At 40.7% G+C, this 19,517-nt stretch overlaps 1 protein-coding gene across 3 annotated transcripts in view; it reads left to right on the top strand.

The window, feature by feature from the left end:
* The window catches only part of RPS6KA1 (ribosomal protein S6 kinase A1), a 235,942-nt gene that overhangs the window by 113,536 nt on the left and 102,889 nt on the right, over positions 1–19,517 (top strand). The window contains exons 1-2 of one of the 3 annotated variants that reach the window (XM_077481042.1): positions 12,886–13,040; positions 17,067–17,183. In XM_077481042.1, coding sequence (XP_077337168.1) covers positions 12,999–13,040; positions 17,067–17,183 — 159 coding nt within the window. In that variant the 5' untranslated portion in view covers positions 12,886–12,998. Of the gene's footprint in view, positions 1–12,885; positions 13,041–15,725; positions 15,917–17,066; positions 17,184–19,517 lie in introns of those variants that run through there. The other 2 variants (XM_077481040.1, XM_077481041.1) reach the window with 2 other exon arrangements.

The following is a 19,517-nucleotide window of genomic DNA, read 5'->3' as shown; positions in this document are numbered from 1 at the left end:
TACTATGATATCCGCTGGGGCGCGCACCCAAGAACTTCTGTGACTGCATGTGTAGTGCTCACAGCACTGTTCAGTGACAAATCCATGCATACTCGGCAAAACCATCCATACTCTGCATACCCATTCATACTCTGCACTCTAGGAATGAGCCGAACACCCCCGGTTCGGTTCGCACCAGAACTTTCGAACGGACCCCAAATTCGTACGAACGTTAGAACCCCATTGAAGTCTATGGGACTCGAACGTTCGAAATGAAAAGTGTTAATTTTAACGGCTAATATGCAAGATACTGTCCTAAAAAGGGTTTGGGGACCTGGCTCCTGCCCCAGGGGACATGGGTCAATGCAAAAAAAACTTTTAAAAACGGCCGTTTTGGCGGGAGCACTGATTTTAATGACGATTAAAATGAAAAAAAAAAGTGAAATATTCCTTTAAATATCGTGCCTGGGGAGTGTCTGTAGTATGCCTGTGAAGTGCCACATGTTTCCCGTGTTTAGAACAGTCCCTGCACAAAATGACATTTAACGGAAATAACGTCATTTAAAGCTGCTTGCGGTTTTAATGTTATGTCTGGTTCCTGCAATATGGTTGAAAATCATTGAGAAAAATGGCATGGGTAGCCCTCCCTGCCCATTACCAGCCCCTTTGGATCTTGTACGCATATTAAGGGAAACCCCGTACCCATATTAAAAAAAGGAAATGCGTGTGGCCCCCAGGCCCTATATACTCAAAACAGCAGTATACAGGCGGTGCAAACAAGACGGGGACTGTGTAGGTTTGTTGTGTTAAATTGAATCTGTTTGTAATTTTCAACCGGTACATTTTTAAAGTGTAGCTCCAGTCAAAAAATCTATTTTTAAGCTTTTTGGAAAACATAGGGAAGGGTTATCACCCCTGTATAATTTGTTTTGCCGTCCGTCTTTTTCAGAGCATGCAGACAGCACGCACAATCTCCTAACACTGACTGAAAGCTCTATTTAAAATGAGCAAGATACTTAGCTATATAGGTGGATATAGCGGTGTATACTGCATTCAGAGCACGCAGACAGCACGCACAATCTCCTAACGCTGACTGACAGCTCTATTATAAAAGATGGATATATCGCTAGATATATAGTTGAATATAGCGGTGTATACTGTGGTCAGGGCATGCAGACAACAACCATTACAGAAGAGCAAGAACGAAAAATCGGCCGATAACGATCGGTGTGTACTGTGTTGAAGGTACACAGAACACCAACTAACTGCTACAGATGCCAACACACTACACAAGGCCGCCGCGCTGGCGGCCTTATATAGTGTGGGGCGTGTACTACACAGCCTGAGCTATGATTGGCCACAGGCATCCTGCCTGTGGCCAATCATGGCTCTCCTCGCTGCCGGTGCTGTGATTGGCCAAGCATGTGGAGTCGCAGTGCATGCTTGGCCAATCATGAGCCAGCAATGCACTGCGCCATCGCAGTGCATTGTGGGCCGTGAGCGCCACACAAATTTGGTGCGAACGGCCCATAACGTTCGGAATTCGCCGAACGGGCGAACAGCCTATGTGTGAGTCGAACGTATGTTCGACTTGAACACGAAGCTCATCCCTACTGCACACCCATCCATACTCTACATACTCATCCATCCATGCTCACCCATCCATTCATACTCTGCATACTCATCCATCCATGCTCAGCAATGCTAATCCATTCATCCATCCGTGCTCAACCATCCCATCCACCTGCATCCATAATTGGCCGTACCCATCCTTCCTCAGTCATACTCAGCCATACTCGGCCGTACCCAGCCATCCCATCTATACCCGGCCATACTCGGCCGTACGCGGTCATACTCATTCAAGCTCAGCCATCCCCACCCATGGCTCATCCATCCCCATTCATGCTCATCCATGCCGCTACAGTGCCTCACAAAAGTGTAATAGGTAGTCAAATTAGATTTGAAACTTATGTCCCTAGAACATCTGATGGTGCTCCCTGCATGTTGGTCCTCTGTATGTGGCCACGCTGTGGAAAAGGCTCACACATGTGGTATCACCATACTCGGCAGGCGTAGGAGAATCTATTTTGGGGTGTAATTTTTGGTATGTGCATGCTATGTGTTAGAAATGTGTAAATGGACAACGTTGTGTAAAAAAGTGTTTTAATTTTCTTTACACATTTTCCAAAAATTTTTAGAAAAAAATGACATGTTCAAAAGACTCGATATGCCTCATAAATTATACAATGGGTTGTTTTCTTTCCAAAATGGGGTCATTTTGGGGGCATTTCCATTGTCCTAGTTCTCCAGGGCCTTCAAAAGTGTAAGTCAAATGATATGTGTAATTTATGCTCCAAGAACGCTTGATGGTGCTTCCTGCATGTCGGCCTCTATTTGTGGCCACGCTGTGTAAAAGTCTCACATGTGGTATCGCCATACTCGGGAGCAGTAGTAGAATGTCATTTGGGGTGTAATTTGTGCTATGCATATGCTGTGTGTGAGAAATAACCTGATAATATAACAGTTTTGTGGAAAAATAAAAGAAAATCTTGATATTGCAAAGAGGTGTGGGAAAAAATTACAACTTCAAAAAACTCACCATGCCTCTTGCCAAATACCTTGGGATGTATGCTTTCCAAAAGGGGGTCATTTGGGGGGTATTTATACTTTCCTGGCTTATTAGGGTCTCAGGAAATTAGATCAGTACTTCAGGTGTGATCAATTTTCAGAGATTGGCACCATACCTTGTAGACTCTCTAACTTTCACAAAGACCAAATAATATACACTGATTTGGGTTATTTTTACCAAAGATATGTAGTGGTATAAATTTTGACCAAAATATATGAAGAAAAATTGCCAATTTGCAAAATTTTATAACCGAAACAAAGATTCATTTTCTTTTTTTTTTTTTACAGAATTTTTTGGTCTTTTTTTCTTTTATAGCGCAAAAAATAAATACCACCGAAAGAGAGCTCTATTTGTGTGGAAAAAAGGACAAAAATTTCAAATAGGTACAATGTTGCATGACTGAGTAATTGTCATTCAAAATGTGAGAGCACTGAAAGCTGAAAAATTGGTCTGATCATTAAGGGGGTTTAAGTGCCCAGTGGTCAAGTGGTTACACAACCTTTCTCCTGCCAGGAGAAAAGGCATTCAGAGGGGCTAAGTAGACTCCCTGTGCATGAAGCCTAAAATGGCTGTCTGTTGTGTTCTGTAGTCTAGGCGGCAGAGTAGTTAGAGTGCTGTATTAACCACCTTACCCCCAGGCCTATTCTGACATTTCTGTTTTACACTTTTTTTTTTTTTTTTTTCTTTTTGCTAGAAAATTACTTGTAACCTTCCAAAAGCTAGATAATTTTTGAAAGCAGAGACCCTGGAGTGATGGTTGCTGCAATTTTTTCATTGCTTGATAGTTGCATAACCATTTTTAAAACACAAATTTATGGGAAACACTTTAAGCTCTTTGCACACTGGCAGTTTATTTTTAAGCTAAACAAACGCTGGAAAATGGCTGGATAAAAAAAAGCCAGTAGTAGCGTTATAGCAGCCGTTTAGGAGCATTAGCGTTTTTGCAGTAAAAGGGGGAAAAAAAGTTAACGATATTAGGAGCATTTCTGCTGGAAAAAACGCTCCAAGAAACGACAAAAACGTGTGTTTTTTTTTTTTCTGATGAAGCTTAAACGCTAAAAGCCTAAAGTAGTATGCATGGCTACATAGGATAATGCCATTTTATTTAGCTTCTAGGAGCAGAAAAAAAGTGTGCATGGAGTCTTAATGAATTTTAGTGCACTCAAACACAATATAATACTCAATTTAGCTCGCTAGGGATGATAAAAAAAATGAAATAAAAATACAAAACCTTCTCCAAAAGTGGTTTCAAATATACCCAAATAGTTAAATATTACATTGTATTCATGCAAACGTTCCACTAAGTGAAACAATCCAAGTGTGATCTTTGAAAACTATTCCAACATTTCTGTGCTCCAGATTGTGTCCATAAATCATGTGCAATGCTTTAGTTCACTCTGTGATGTGTTCCCAGTTGCAAAATAAATTTTGTGCTTCTATGCTTAGAACTGCAAACCATGTCAGTGCCATGTGCCCCTCTTAGGTATAGACTCGCCAGAAATTTATGACCCTAGATTACTAATGGGTCAATAAGTGCTTTATGAACAGTGAGAGTCTGCCACTCTGCCAAAGATTTTCACAACAGATTGGTCTGCATCAATGTCTCTCAGAAATAAGGACAGAGAAAACCGCAGAATCAAGCATTATAGCGCACCCCGTTTATTAAAAGTAGCTTCCTGAAAACACCCCACTTATGGGCAAAAATCATTGATGGGTCTGAGGACATCTACGTCACTTCTCAGGAGTGGAGTGCATTCTGGTTTCAGGTCCTGGAACAGGACCATCGCTAAATACAGTGGACACCGGCTTGGGCATCAAACATGTGAGGCCGCGTACACACGGGCGTACTGTTCGCCCAACTTTGTCCGCTGAACAGTGTTTCAGCGGACAGTCCGCTCGTGTGTGGGCTTCAGCGGACAGTTTCAGCGGACAGTCTGACGAACAAAGTTTTTCGGAAATCCCGTAAAACTGTCCGCTGAAACTTGTTTTGAGCGGACAGTCCGCTCGTGTGTAGGCTTGTTCGTCAAACTAAGTTCCGCGCATGCTCAGAAAGGATTTACACGCCGAAGGTTGCATTGCAGTGTATAGGACGTCGTTTTTCTAGTCCCGTCGTACGTGCCGTTCACGTCATCGCGCACGGTTTCAGCGGACTGTTCGTTCATCGTGTGTGGTCAAGTCCGCTCATGCTAATTTTGAGCGGACTGTTTGTCAAACTGTTTGGGTGGGCGAACAGTCCGCACGTGTGTACGCGGCCTGAGTGTAACCGAATCTTTTTCTCTGTATTCTGAATATATTTATCAAATGGGGGTATGATGTAGATGTCTGCAATTTTCTCTGTCCTTATTTCTGAGATGCATTGATACAGACCAATCTAAACTTAATATGTATCTACCACAGGGTGGTCCTGGGATACATTATATAGAAAACATGCCACGTCCCGATATTCAAATTTAATAAAAAGCTCAACAAATGTTGACAGAAATTGACTTTTTAGGCATTAAATATAGATATAACAAGGAGGGGTTTAAGTTTAACACCGTTTTTATTTAAAAAAAAAAAAAAACACAAACAGGATCTCAATGCCTCAGAACATGATCTTTCACTGTCTAACAGAATATAAATACATCATATTTTACATGTATTTCCATAGCCATCCAATATGAGGGCATCAAGGAACAAATAACCATAAATGCAAATGTGGGTTTTTACAGACCGTATATTACAGATAATTCTGCTCAGAGATACTCAAATGCTCTACATGTTTCCCGTTCATCATAATGATTCATCAGGAGCTTATAATTTTTTATTCCTTATGGATAGCCAAAAAACAGCTCTACAAGGGTAAGGCTGTAGTATGGCCCATATATCGTGTATAGAGAGGCACAAAAAAAGAAGCGAAGACTCCAAAAATACAGGATGGGGAAAAAGGGGGGGGACAGGGTGTTTCTTAATATTTTCCAGTCTGTCATTGAGATAGAGGGGAAGGAGACCAATCCTCAGTGCCTTAGTGGCCACACATCAGGGCTGCTGTGAAGAGGAGACCAATCTGTTGTGGACATCCTTGGTCCTGGTGGTGGACTCTCACAGTTCATAAAGCGCTTGTTGACCCATTATTCATCTAGGTCATACATTTCTGGCGAGTCTATCGCTAAGAGGGGCATGAAGCACTGGTGGTGATGGTGTCACAAGGACTTATAACATTTATTGCTACAGGAAAAAGGTTTAAAAAAAAAGTTGCCCTGATCCTGTGGGGAAAGGGTTGGAAGTAAATTGGGATGATATTTTTTGAGAGCGGAAAAGATAATTTTTTTATTTTTTGTAAACTACATTAAATAGGATATATGTTTTGCTGTTTTTCTGCCTTGCTTTCAGTCGTATTCCTATGTCATATTGCGACCTAAGATTACACGCAGTTTGGCTCCTGTAGATTTTTCCCTCTCTGGTGCCTTGGTGACAGAAAGCAGGCACTAAAAAAGGAATGTTGTTCTGTACAGATCACAGTTGAGGTATGTGAAAGTCAGACTTCTTAGACATCTTTTCTGTTGTGTATCACTTCTGTAGTACTGTGATTTTTAACTATTTATTTTTTGTTGGGGTTTTCTACTGAAATCTGTAGACACACAAAATCAGTCTTCGAGTGTTCTGACGTATTGAATGTGTGTTGTAGAGGCATTAAAAATGCTTCTGTATATGTTTTGTCGTGTTGACTAAGCCTAACTTAGGCTTTATTTACATATAGCCTACTTTGACCACCGGCCATGGGGAAAATGGAAAACGTAGCAAAATTGCACCACGATTTTACATGAAGCCTTAGGGTGCATATTGGGCAGCTAAGTGGCTAGCACTTCCACCTAGCAGCACTAGGGTCATTAATTTGAATCCCTACCTGCCTGATGTTTGCATGTTCTCATTGTGGCTGCGTAGGTTTCCTCCCACATTTCAAAGACATTCTAGTAAGTTAATTGGCCCTAGTGTGTGTATGTATAAATGTGAGTTGGTGACCTTATACTGTAAGCTTCTTTGCAGTACTGATGTAAATGTACAATATATGTGTAAAGCGCTGCATAAAAATTGACAGTGCTTTAGAAGTAGGGCCTTTTTATAAGTATCTTTTTAATAAGTCTTTCATTGAACAAGTGGTCCTAGCGCACACAACAGGGTACCCATCAGTCTGTCCCCCACCCCTTTACATCAGGGTCCCTATCGGGCTTCACCTTTAGAACAGTGTACCTGTCGGAGTCCTCCCTTACATCCTGGTACCCATCAGAGTGCCCCCCCCCTTGCCTTACCCCAGTGCGGAGTAAGATGGGTAGAGGCCCATCTTACTCCAGGGTCCTGACTTACAGTACATTGTGGTCCCCATAAGAGTCCCTCTTCACGTCAGAGTCCTCTCTTACCATTCCAATTCAGCTTAAAGCATGTCTGTAGCTGTGTATCAGCAGGTGGGAGAAAGAGTAGGTCTGGACAGAGGAAATCCCATCCTCCCGTGCAAGGGCAAGGACATGGCTCTTGCTTTGTGTACTGGTCCAGATCATTTGGTGGAGAGAGGATTATGGTGTGGGGTTGTTTTTCAGGGTTTGGGCATAGTTCCTTTATGAGGCCCCTTGGCTCCAGTGAAGGGAATTCTTAAGGCATCAGCATACCAAGACATCGGTGTTAATTTTGTCGACTAAAACATTTTTGTCAACTAAATGAATACTATTTTAGTTGACTAAAACGCTACTAAAACTAAAATGCAATTTTTAGTCAAAAGACTAAAATTAAAGCTAAATTGAAATTCAGTGTTAATTTTGGCAGCAAATTTTGTTTTCGTCTTAGTCTTGGGGCTAAAATGGCATTTTAGTTTTAGTCCCATTTTAGTCTTCTGCAATTGTTTTAGTCGATAAATGTCCAGTAAATTTTAGGTGACCAAAATGTCCTACTTTTTAGTCTACTAAAATCTCCAGTTCATTTTAGTGGATTAAAACTCATTTTAGTCATCTAAAATCGAATGGGTGTAATTAAATTGTAATGCATTAGTTAACATTTCTCCAATTTCCAAACTCCTTATATACTAGAGCTGCCACAACGAGTCGACGTAATCGATTATGTCGACTACAAAAATACGTTGACGTGCGTTCAGGGCGTCGATGAGTCACAGTGCTCCGTATCTCCCGCTCTCCTCCTTGCTGCCATCCCCCTCTCTTCTCCCTCTCTGTGCCACCGTCCCCCCTCTCTTCTCCCCCTTCGTGCCGCCATCCCTAGGCACCTGCCGCACTCCGCTGAGCGCTCCGCGATCTGGGCTTTAAGAGAGGTCGCGGCTTCGGCCTAGCTCCGAAGCGGCGGCCATCTTTCTACACCCAGGCGTTTACAATGTGATCGCTCCGACAGAGCGATCACTTGTAAACAAACCGGCATCATGACATGACGCTGGTTTCTCTCTCCCCTCTGTACTGATTTGTGCAGTGGAGGGGAGAGGTCGGATGGAAGCAGCCATCCCTCCATACCCAGCCAATACTCTGCCAGCCAATACTCTGCCAGCCAATACAATACAATACATTACTCTGCCAGCCAATGCAATACAATACATTACTCTGCCAGCCAATGCAATACAATACAATACTCTGCCAGCCAATGCAATACAATACAATACTCTGCCAGCCAATGCAATACAATACAATACTCTGCCAGCCAATGCAATACAATACAATACTCTGCCAGCCAATGCAATACAATACAATACTCTGCAATACAATACTCTCAAGGTTATCCAAAGGATTAATTGGCTAATCAAAAAAAAAACACTAGATTCATAAAAAATAAAAATAAAAAAAATAATAATCGGATAGTCATTGACTAATTGAAGAAATAATCGATAGATTAGTCGACAGACAAATTAATCGTTAGTTGCAGCTCTATTATATACTGCTGGAGTGAAAAATGTAATGTGTTATTATTTATGGTATTGAGGTATGAACATGCACTACAGTCAAAGTCCAAATTTCAATTTGGTTTTAGTCTTTTGACTAAAATGGAATTTTAGTTTTAGTATTCATTTAATCGACTAAAATGTTTTAGTCTACTAAATTAACACTGTTGAAATTTGACTTCAAAATTAACACTGGTCTGTAATGCATGTTAATACCTTAAATAATATTAGATTTTCACTCCAGCAGTATATAATGAGTTTGGAAAGTGTAGAGAAATGTTAACCAATGCATGCAAACTAAATCAAAATTTGCTGCCAAAATTAACACGGCAAGACATTTTGGACAATTTAATGCTCCAAACTCAATATTGAACCCTACGGACTAAGACACCATTAATGTTAGAGTGTAAAGGCAGGCGTCCCAATATTTTTGGTAATTACGTGTGTGTGTGTGTGTGTGTGTGTGTGTGTGTGTGTATACGTGTGTGTGTGTGTATACGTGTGTGTGTGTGTATACGTGTGTGTGTGTATATACGTGTGTGTGTGTGTATATACGTGCGTGTGTGTGTGTATACGTGCGTGTGTGTGTGTATATATATATATATGTGTGTGTGTGTGTGTGTATATACGCGTGTGTGTGTGTGTGTATATACGCGTGTGTGTATATACGCGTGTGTGTATATGTGTGTGTGTATACAGGTGTGCGTGTGTATACGTATACAGGTGTGTGTATATATTTGTATGTATGTATATATATTTTATATTTATATTATAATATATATATGTGTGTGTGTATATTATACCCACAAATATTACATACACAATAAAACCTCGGATTGAGAGTAACGTGGTTTGAGTGATCTGCAATACGAGCGGTTTTTATTTAAAATTCTGACTCTATTTGCGAGCATTGTCTTGCAAGACTAGCTGGATTCAGCAGACTAGCAGGAGCCTCTGAGGTCTGCAGTACCACATTTGGCCCGAGGTGTGGAGGCGCTGGAAATACTCTGTACCCGAGTGTCCCCAGCACCCCTTCCACCTCTGGCCACATGTGGTACTGCATACACGAGCAGTGACACTGGAATGAATTATCCGAGTTTTCATTAATTCCTATGGGGAAACTCGCTTTGACATGAGTGCTTTGGATTACAAGCATGCTTCTGGAACTAATTATGCTTGTAATCCAAGGTACTACTGTGTGTGTGTGTGTGTGTGTGTGTGTGTGTGTGTGTGTGTGTGTGTGTGTGTGTTTTTCAACCTTTTGCCACATTTCAGGCTTCAAACATAAAGATATAAAATTTAAATTTTTTGTGAAGAATCACCAACAAGTGGGACACAATTGTGAAGTGGAACGAAATCTATTGGATATTTTAAACTTTTTTAGCAAATAAAAAACTGAAAAGTGGTGCGTGCAAAATTATTCGGCCCCTTTACTTTCAGTGCAACAAACTCAAGTTCAGCGAGGATCTCTGAATGATCCAATGTTGTCCTAAATGACTGATGGTGATAAATAGAATCCACCTGTGTGTAATCAAGTCTCTGTATAAATGCACCTGCTCTGTGATAGTCTCAGGGGTCTGTTGAAAGCGCAGAGAGCATCATCAAGACCAAGGAACACACCAGGCAGGTCCGTAATACTGTTGTGGAGAGGTTTAAAGCCGGATTTGGATACAAAAAGATTTCCCAAGCTTTAAACATCCCAAGGAGCACTGTGCAAGCGATCATTTTGAAATGGAAGGAGTATCAGACCACTGCAAATCTACCAAAACCTGTCCGTCCCTCTAAACTTTCAACTCAGACAAGGACAAGACTGATCAGAAATGCAGCCAAGAGGCCCATGATCACTCTGGATGAGCTGCAGAGAACTACAGCTGAGGTGGGAGAGTCTGTCCATAGGACAACAATCAGTCGTACACTGCACAAATATGGCCTTTATGGAAGAGTGGCAAGAAGAAAGCCATTTCTCAAAGATATCCATAAAAAGTCTTGTCTAAAGTTTGCCACAAGCCACCTGGGAGACACACCAAACATGTGGAAGAAGGTGCTCTGGTCAGATGAAACCAAAATCGAACTTTTTGCCCACAATGCAAAACGATATGTTTGGCGTAAAAGCAACACAGCTCATCACCCTCAACACACCATCCCCACTGTCAAACATGGTGGTGGCAGCATCATGGTTTGGGCCTGCTTTTCTTCAGCAGGGACAGGGAAGATGGTTAAAATTGAGGGGAAGATGGATGCAGCCAAATACAGGACCATTCTGGATGAAAACCTGTTGGAGTCTGCAAAAGACCTGAAACTGGGACGGAGATTTATCTTCCAACAAGACAATGATCCCAAACATACAGCAAAATCTACAAAGGAATGGTTCACAAATAAACGTATCCAGGTGTTAGAATGGACAAGTCAAAGTCCAGACCTGAATCCAATAGAGAATCTGTGGAAAGAGCTGAAAACTGCTGTTCACAAACGCTCTCCATCCAACTTCACTGAGCTCGAGCTGTTTTGTAAGGAAGAATGGGCAAGAATTTCAGTCTCTCGATGTGCAAAACTGATAGAGACATACCCCAAGCGACTTGCAGCTGTCATCGCAGCAAAAGGTGGCTCTACAAAGTATTAACGCAAGGGGGCCGAATAATTTTGTACGCCCCACTTTTCATTTTTTTATTAGTTAACCACTTACCGACCAGCGCATGACGATGTACGTCCTATTTTTGAAGTGGGATATCTCGGTAACAGCTGCTGCCACAACCGAGATATCCATCTCTTCAGGCGCCGGTCGGCTGTACGATAACGGTGGTCTCCGCGGCGGATTCGCCACGAGATCACCGCTATCGGCGGCAGGAAAGGTGCCACCCCCCCTCCCGCTGCCCTCACGCACCTTCCGCCGCTTACCGGAGCCGTCGGTAGCGGCGGAGGCGATCGGGTCCTTTCGCTAGCTGGGTATGGAGACGAGTGAGGCTAAGATGGCCCCCACTCGTCTCTATACCATAGGAGGGCTGAAGCGACGTCAAAACGTCACTTCCGCCCATACCTCTTAAAGGTATATTTTTATTTTTTTAATCTTTTTTTTTTTTTTTTTTTTTTTTTTTTTTTTTTTTTTTTTTGCATTTTAGTCCAAATATGAGATCCTGAGGACTTTTTGACCCCAGATCTCATATTTAAGAGGACCTGTCATGCTTTTTTCTATTACAAGGGATGTTTACAAATAAAAATGATCCATTTTTTTTATTTTTAAACGGTGTAAAAATAAATAAAATCAATTAAAATAAATAAGAAAAAAGGTTTTTAAAAACACCCCGTCACGACGAGCTTGCGCACAGAAGCGAGCACATACGTGAGTAGCGCCCGCATTTGAAAACGGTGGTCAAACACATGTGAGGTATCGCCGCGATCGTTAGAGCGAGAGCAATAATACTAGCTCTAGACCTCCTCTGTAACGCAAAAAATGCAACCTGTAGAATTTTTTAAATGTCGCTTATGGAGATTTTTGAGGCTAAAAGTTTGACGCCATTCCACGAGCGGGCGCAATTTTGAAGCATGACATGTTGGGTATCAATTTACTCGGCGTACCATTATCTTTCACAATATAAAAAAAATTGGGCTAATTTTACTGTTTTATTTTTTTATTCAAAAAAGTGAATTGTTTCCAAAAAAAGTGCGCTTGTAATACCGCTGCGCAAATACGGTGTGAAAAAAGTATTTCAATGACCGCCATTTTATTCTCTAGGGTGTTAGAAAAAAAAAAACAATATAAAATGTTTGGGAGTCCTAAGTAATTTTCTAGCAAAAAAAAATGTTTTAAACATGTAAACACCAAATCTGAAAAAGAGGCCTGGTCCTTAAGTGGTTAAAAATGTTTCAAAAATCCAATAGATTTCGTTCCACTTCACAATTGTGTTCCACTTGTTGGTGATTCTTCACAAAAAATAAAAATTTGATATCTTTATGTTTGAAGCCTGAAATGTGGCAAAAGGTTGAAAAGTTCAAGGGGGCCGAATACTTTCGCAAGGCACTGTAGTAGTTTGATACTTTGCATCTAAGCCTCCACTCTCTGTGAAACATCTACGTGGAAATTTCCAGTTAATGAGGATATTTCTCAATTATGCAGTATGGTATATATCTGTATATGACTTGGAAATGCTTATGGCCAGTTCTACACTTCAGCTCTACAATGCATCCCTGTTGACCCTTCTTCTACTTATTTGCTTTCTCACTTATCAACGCCTGCTCACACACTGTTATGGACTTTTTTTTTTTTTTTTTTTTTGTTTCTGCTTTTGTGGAGGAAATTGCAATATTTCCCCTTTTTTTTTTTTCTTCTTAAATTTGTTTCTTCCTTTAACTGAGAAAACACACCCAGATGTTCCTTATAAACTCACCTAGCTGTCATATGCCCAGCGATGGTAGTCTGTTCCCTGCATGGCGGGGTATTTATGATTTAAGCAGGAACCTAATGCTGCTACAAAACTTGGGCTGAAGATGTTGAAGCAGATTTTCCGGCCGAAAGCAAAAACGAAAGAGGCAAGTCCTGCATGGTGTGAGTCTTATGGTTGCGTTCAAATTGGATATTGGTGACATTGTTTCCTCTGACAGTCCGAAGTAAAGAGAAATGCAACATAGGACTTTGAGGCCAGTTCTTTTGGTTTTGAGTTTTATTTGCTTTGTGGGGTAATGTCATTATGTTTATTCATTTTATTCATTTAATAACGAGTACCTGCCGAAGTATATATGGAACATTAATTGTTCTTGTAGAAAATAGTAAAGGTGTTGCAGCAGTTGTCACGTATGGGGAAGCACAGAATGCTTTACCAGCTCAATCTTCTGTGTGCCACACGGGGAAGTGCTTACAAGCAGTTTGCCCAGAGGGTATATTTTGCTTTCTACTAATGGTTTAATTCAGTTTTTCTTGATAAACGCAACCAAATATTTGAAAACTTTACAAAAATATTTTAAGATCCATACCAATGAGCAATTTCCAAGAGTTCTCCCTCATTTAGTACTTCTGGATACAACTGAAATAATTTGTCATGTGGAAAACCTTGCATTTTCTTAACCTGAAGAGCATGGTTCATGTGATATGCACAATTGCCACTTTTTTATCGTAAATGAATGTATACTGAAAGAGAAATCGGTGTGCAAGAGCATTGTTAGGCCTTTTCATTGATTAGTGTATGCACAGCACATAACCAGCAGCCACATTTACAAAACTTCATGTAACATCCTTTTATAATTTAGGCAAATTTTGGAAAATGCTTCCAGTCTAGGTCTTTTTAATCCATTTTTTTTTCTAGAAAATTATGTAGAACCCCCAAATATATATATATATATATATATATATATATATATATATATATATATATATATATATATATATATATATATATATATATATATATATATATTTATTTTTTTAAAGCAGAGGCCCTCGAATACATTTTGCAATTTTTTATTGTCACTCGGTATTTGCGTTTTTTTTTTTCAAACACTATCTTTTGGAAAAACTACTTTTTTAAATTTATTGCAAAAAAACACAACACATAACCCAATTATTTTGTAAAATGTAAAAGACAAAGAGTAAATATACACCAAACATGTAATGATTTAAATTTGCGCATGCCCGTGCAATGGCGACAAACGGCGTAAATTTTACTATCCACAGGCGACGCTTTAAAAGCCTTTACAGGTTACCACTTTAGATTTACAGAGAAGGTCTGGTGCTAGAATTAATGTGACATTGCGGTGATACATCACATGAGGAGCGATCACTGTTTGTGTACGTGCGCAACCAAAGAGCGCGTTTGCCTTTGTACGCAAGCACATGAGGACAGGGGCACTTTAGATTAAATTTAAAAAAATAAAAATGCATTTTTATTTTTACACTGTTGCTTTAAAAAAAAATGTATCGCTTTTATTGCTGTCACAAGGAATGTAAACATCTTTGCAATAGGCATGTAGCAGGCCATCTCTAGAGATCTGGGGTCTCTGACTCCAAATGCCGCCTCCTGCAATTAAAAGCATTCAAAACACCAAGCTTGAGGTTTGTGAATGCTTTCGATTTTTAAAAAATGGCGCCAGTGGTTTTGAGTAAACCAGAAGTGATGTCATGTCATCGCTTCTGGGTTATTACAAACCAATCAAAGCCGATCCCAGCTTTGCTTGGCTGTCTGACCATCCGACAGGGGACTTCCCCTCTGGCTGCTTGTAACAGCAATTGAGACAAATTCCGGCTCTAAAAGATTATTTTTTGCATAAGCCTGTGTGCTGTGTGCTGTATTTGTGTTTTACGATAGCGCTGTTGTATACACGAGTACAGCAGCACACAGCCATTCATGTCAATAGCAGGCTGTAAGCTTCGCACAGGCAGAGTACGTACGCTAGCAATTACGTTAAACGGGTTCAGTCCGCTGTTTGTGCCAATGCCAGATTGTATGTGGCACCTGGGCTTCCTGGATGGAGGAAATGTACCGATCAACTTCAATATAAGAGGCCTGTTGGAAAATTTCTGCTTGATCGGTGCCGCTGGCTAAAGCCAGCAGCACTGATCAGTGTGTTCTGACGACAGGTTAGTCTCCCCGCTGTCGGAATACAAAGCCTTAGCGGGGAGGATTCACCCAATCCACCTTGAATTTGTAGATGGGGGCGGGGGGGGGGAGGAGGAGAGAATCGTCTATATGGGCTGCCCTACCAGCTCTTTGTATGTATAATTTATATTCCATTATTTTAGGTGTACTTTTAGAACTGCAATAAAAAAATAATAATTATTCCGTGGTATTACTAAATTTTTAGATATTTCAGCACAAAAAAATAAAATAAAAATTTAATTACCCCCATATAAATGACAGTTTTTATTTGACTGACTACAGATTAGGTTTTATTTTCCTGACTTTTTTTTTTTTTTTCTGTTGACCAAATCCATTCACTGGTTTCTCTTATCAGCTGCTTCATTTTTTAGCTGCCACTTGTCAGCCTTTCTTGGTTATGATGGGGATCACTAAAGATTCTGCTCAGAAAACCATTGAGGAAGTTGCAGTGCTGTTTTGCAAGTTATTAATAATTAGGCCCCTATACCGGTAATGGAAAAGGATGTTCACCATAGTGTCATCTCATTGGTTCGTATAATCTCTTTGCATTTGAGGTTGAGGTAACGGAAGTTTAATCAGACTCTTTAAGTATCACAAGCTGCTTTCAGTTTCTGCAGTAAGAAATTGAGAAGAGTGTAAGGTTGTCAGTCTTCCTTTTTTGCACTTGCCGTCCTCCTCGATGTGGGCATTGGGCCCATGGAGAAGGAGGTTAAGATCCCCGGATTTTTGACGTTCCTTTCTATCTGGATACAAAAAAAACACAGGGACAAATCGCGATGTCCTCCACTACCGGATACAGAACAGCAGGCCAATGAGGTTAGTAGCAGGACTTTTGCTCTGTAGCATCACCACATCAAGACTTTGTCTGCAAAAGTAGACTAATAAGATGATAGAATTTATCATAAATATAGAAAGCCATCTAGTTTGTTGCTGTATGGTACTGGTTGATGATTTACCACTTCCTGTGTTTTTGAGAAGGGGTGTGTGATGCTTAAATTTTCTTTAAAATGTTTCCTTGTGGTGCGCAGATGTGGTGTTTTATTTATATATGTCTTAAAATGCTGCTGGTAGATTTAAGGCAAGCAGATACAAATGCTTATTTTTGTAAAAAAAAAAACTGACATGTACAGTAGAATTCAGTTATGTATTTAAAATTTTCCATATGCATAATAGATGACATGCTAGGAAGGTGTGCTTGAGACATATCACAAACTGATACCTAGCAAGCTTAAAGTGATTGTAAAGGAAAAAATGTTATAAAAAAATAAATAAAAATAAACAGGTTATACTTATCTGCTCTGTACAGGAGGTTTTGCACAGAACAACCCGATCCTCTCCTCTTCTCGGGTCCCTTGCCGGCGCTGTGAGCCCCTCTCCCTTGTCGCGTGCTCCTATAGCAAGCGGCTTGCTGTGGGGGCACTTGCGCATGCTTGCTCCCAAGCGGTCTCTTTGCATCCATAAGCTCAGCCCCGCTCCCACCCCTCCGGCTGTGATTGACAGCAGTGAGGAGCCAATGGCTCCTACTGCTGCAGCTCAGACATTCACTAGGGAGAGACCCAGGAGAGCCTCAGGTCTTCTGCACATTGCTGTATCGAGATCTGGCTTGGTATTAGGGGGCTGAGCGGGGAGCTGCACACTAAAGGTTTTTTACCTTCATGTATAGAATGCATGAAGGTAAAAAACCTTCAGCCTTTACAACCACTAATTACTAGACAGTTTATTAAGTGTGTAAAGGTGATGAGGTAAAGTCAGGGCCAGTTTATAATTCGACAGTTGCATTCATTTTTATAGCATTTTAAATGCACATGCTAAAGATTATTCAGTTGGTGCCCATTACTAGGCAGCACTTTTTTTTTTTTCTTTGAGACCTTGGGCCAGTACTTTACCTGTTTTTATAAAGGTTTTATTGCAGATTTTCACTCTTACTATTGCTTCCGCTAAAGTAACTTTTATTTATTTTTTGCAGGATGAGATGGTGGTAAAGGAAATCGCTATTACTCACCATGTCAAAGAAGGCTCTGAGAAGGCCGATCAGTCACACTTTGTCCTCTTGAAAGTACTTGGACAAGGTTCCTTTGGAAAGGTAAGTGTAGTCAGATATAATTATTAAATGCTCAGTTAAAGGGGTATTAAACCCAAAAACAAACATTTATTATATTGCAGCTTACCAATTCTTGGATGTGATTAGCTGTATTTGTTTCCTTTTGTAGGCTTTCTTTCTTTTATTTTCATCTGATGATCCAGCCAGCAGGTCTGTTTTTTAAAAGCCCAAAATCTCCAGCAGAATGTGTCAGTTTACATGGATGAGACAAACAACTTAAAGAGGAAGTATACCCTGTTGGGTTTTACTTCCTCTTTTTCTCCCTGCAAATTAAAAGCATTATGGGCTAGTATACATCGCATACTAGCCCATTATGTGACACTTACCTGCAAAAAAAGCCTGCGCTGTACGCTGTGCAGGCTGCATCCATCTTCACCCCTCTTCCTTCCGTGGCCGTGGACTCTGTCTCTGTGACTGGCTGGAACTGCGTGACGTCACTCCCATGCATGTGCGCGGGAGCAGTCAGTCACTGCACTTTTGAGTGAAGAAACGGCACGGAGGTCAGTGAAGAAACGGCACGGAGGTCAGTTTCTGTACAGCGCATGTGCAGATGGCGACGACATCAGCACACTTCAAGGGAAATATCTTCTAAACGTTTAGGAGATATTGCCACTACCTATAGGTAAGCCTTATTCTAGGCTTGCCTATAGGTAAAAGTTGCACAAAAGGGTTTATAACCACTGGCAGGGTTGATTAAAGTGTAAGTTCACCTTTACAGAAAATCTGTAAGGTGAACTTACACTGGACCTTGTCCCCATCACACCCGGTCCCACTAACCTGGAGTCAGGCAATCGTCCTTTCTGACAGATCATATTGCCCCTTTACCAGTCATTGAGGATCTCCAGGATCCTTCCAAAAAAATAAGTCAGCAGCTACAAATACTGTAGCTGCTGACTTTTAATATTTGGACACCTGTCCAGGCATCCAGCAATTCTTCAATCGAATTTCGGATGCTGGCGCCGCCATCCTGATTAAGGGAAACTTGCAGTGATGCTTTAATGTATTAAGTGCCTGTTTCTACCCCTCGAAACCCCCCATTAATACTTACCCTAATGTGCTCATCTGCAGGGCTTCCCTCCACTCCCACAGGCTTGGCTGATTGCAGCCCTTGGCTCCTGCTACTGTCAGTCAAATCCGGTAATTAGACAGCGGCAGGTGGGACCAAGCCCAGCTGTGTGTGCCGATGGATGCACACAGCCCGGTTCAAAATTGAGCCTGCACATGTGCCACCCTAGAAAGCAGCTTCCTATGGTGGCACACATTGAAGAGGAGGAGCACAAGAGAGGATGTTCCAGGCTGCTCTGTGCAATACTATTGCACAGTCCAGGTAAGTATAACATGTTTTTTATTTTTAAAAGAAAAAAAAGAAGTTACTACCACTTTATTAGCTTTGTGATTCATATGTACTTGAAATAAATATAATAAGTGCTAGTTCACACCAGATGCAATTCCGTGCACTTTTTTTCTACACAAAATGCATGCACAGTGTTTTCCATGTATTCCAATGGCTCAAGTTCACACCATGTAGTAATTTTCCGGCCAGTTTCTGCATCGAAAACTGACTGCATGGTGTGAACTAGAGCCATTGGAATACATGGAAAACACCGCATGCGTTTTTAGAGCAGAAAAAAAGCTCACGGAACTGCATCTGGTGTGAACAAGCACTAAGATGTTTGCTGGGATGAGATGTTTAATTCCCTTAAGGAGTTAATTCTCTCATAAAAAATTAAAATGTATCATATATTGTGTATATAAAATATCATCTTGGAGTAGCAAGTATCAGTGATGAAATCACTACTCATTGCAATGCACCCACAATTATAACATTAATATTATTTACAGAACCCTTCCATAGAGAACTGGTTTAGGATGTGTAACACGTGTGTAATCCATGTGCCCAAGGCACATTTCTGCATTCACAACTCACAAGGTTTATCTTATTGTACCACACCTATTGAAACCTGCTTGGCAAATATCCTGTGCCCTTCCAAGTGATAACGTTGTATTTTAGCATCAGTGATACCTGTAAAGTAATGATATATCCCTATACTTTAAAGTAGACCTAGCATCCAATACATTTTTATTATGTAGTTCATGCTAAGTTTAATAGTAGCCCTTGCAGGTACAGTATTTGACTCTCAGCAATCGCAGTACTATTCCTGGCAATAGTTTTATTATACTTTATTCCCAAAAGGCCATCACTGTCTTTGTTCGGGCATAAAAAATTGTCAACATCAACTTCCTGGACTAAACTCCTTCCCTAGATAACACAGTAAAGTTAAAGGAAAGTACATCCAAACCAACCATGATAATTTA

Source organism: Lithobates pipiens, unplaced genomic scaffold, assembly GCF_037356315.1.
Source record: "Lithobates pipiens isolate NorthernLeopardFrog02 unplaced genomic scaffold, aLitPip1_a1.2 Scaffold_16, whole genome shotgun sequence".
Classification (NCBI taxonomy): domain Eukaryota; kingdom Metazoa; phylum Chordata; class Amphibia; order Anura; family Ranidae; genus Lithobates; species Lithobates pipiens.
Note: the sequence above shows the minus strand (reverse complement) of the source record. Positions and strands in the feature narration are given on the sequence as shown.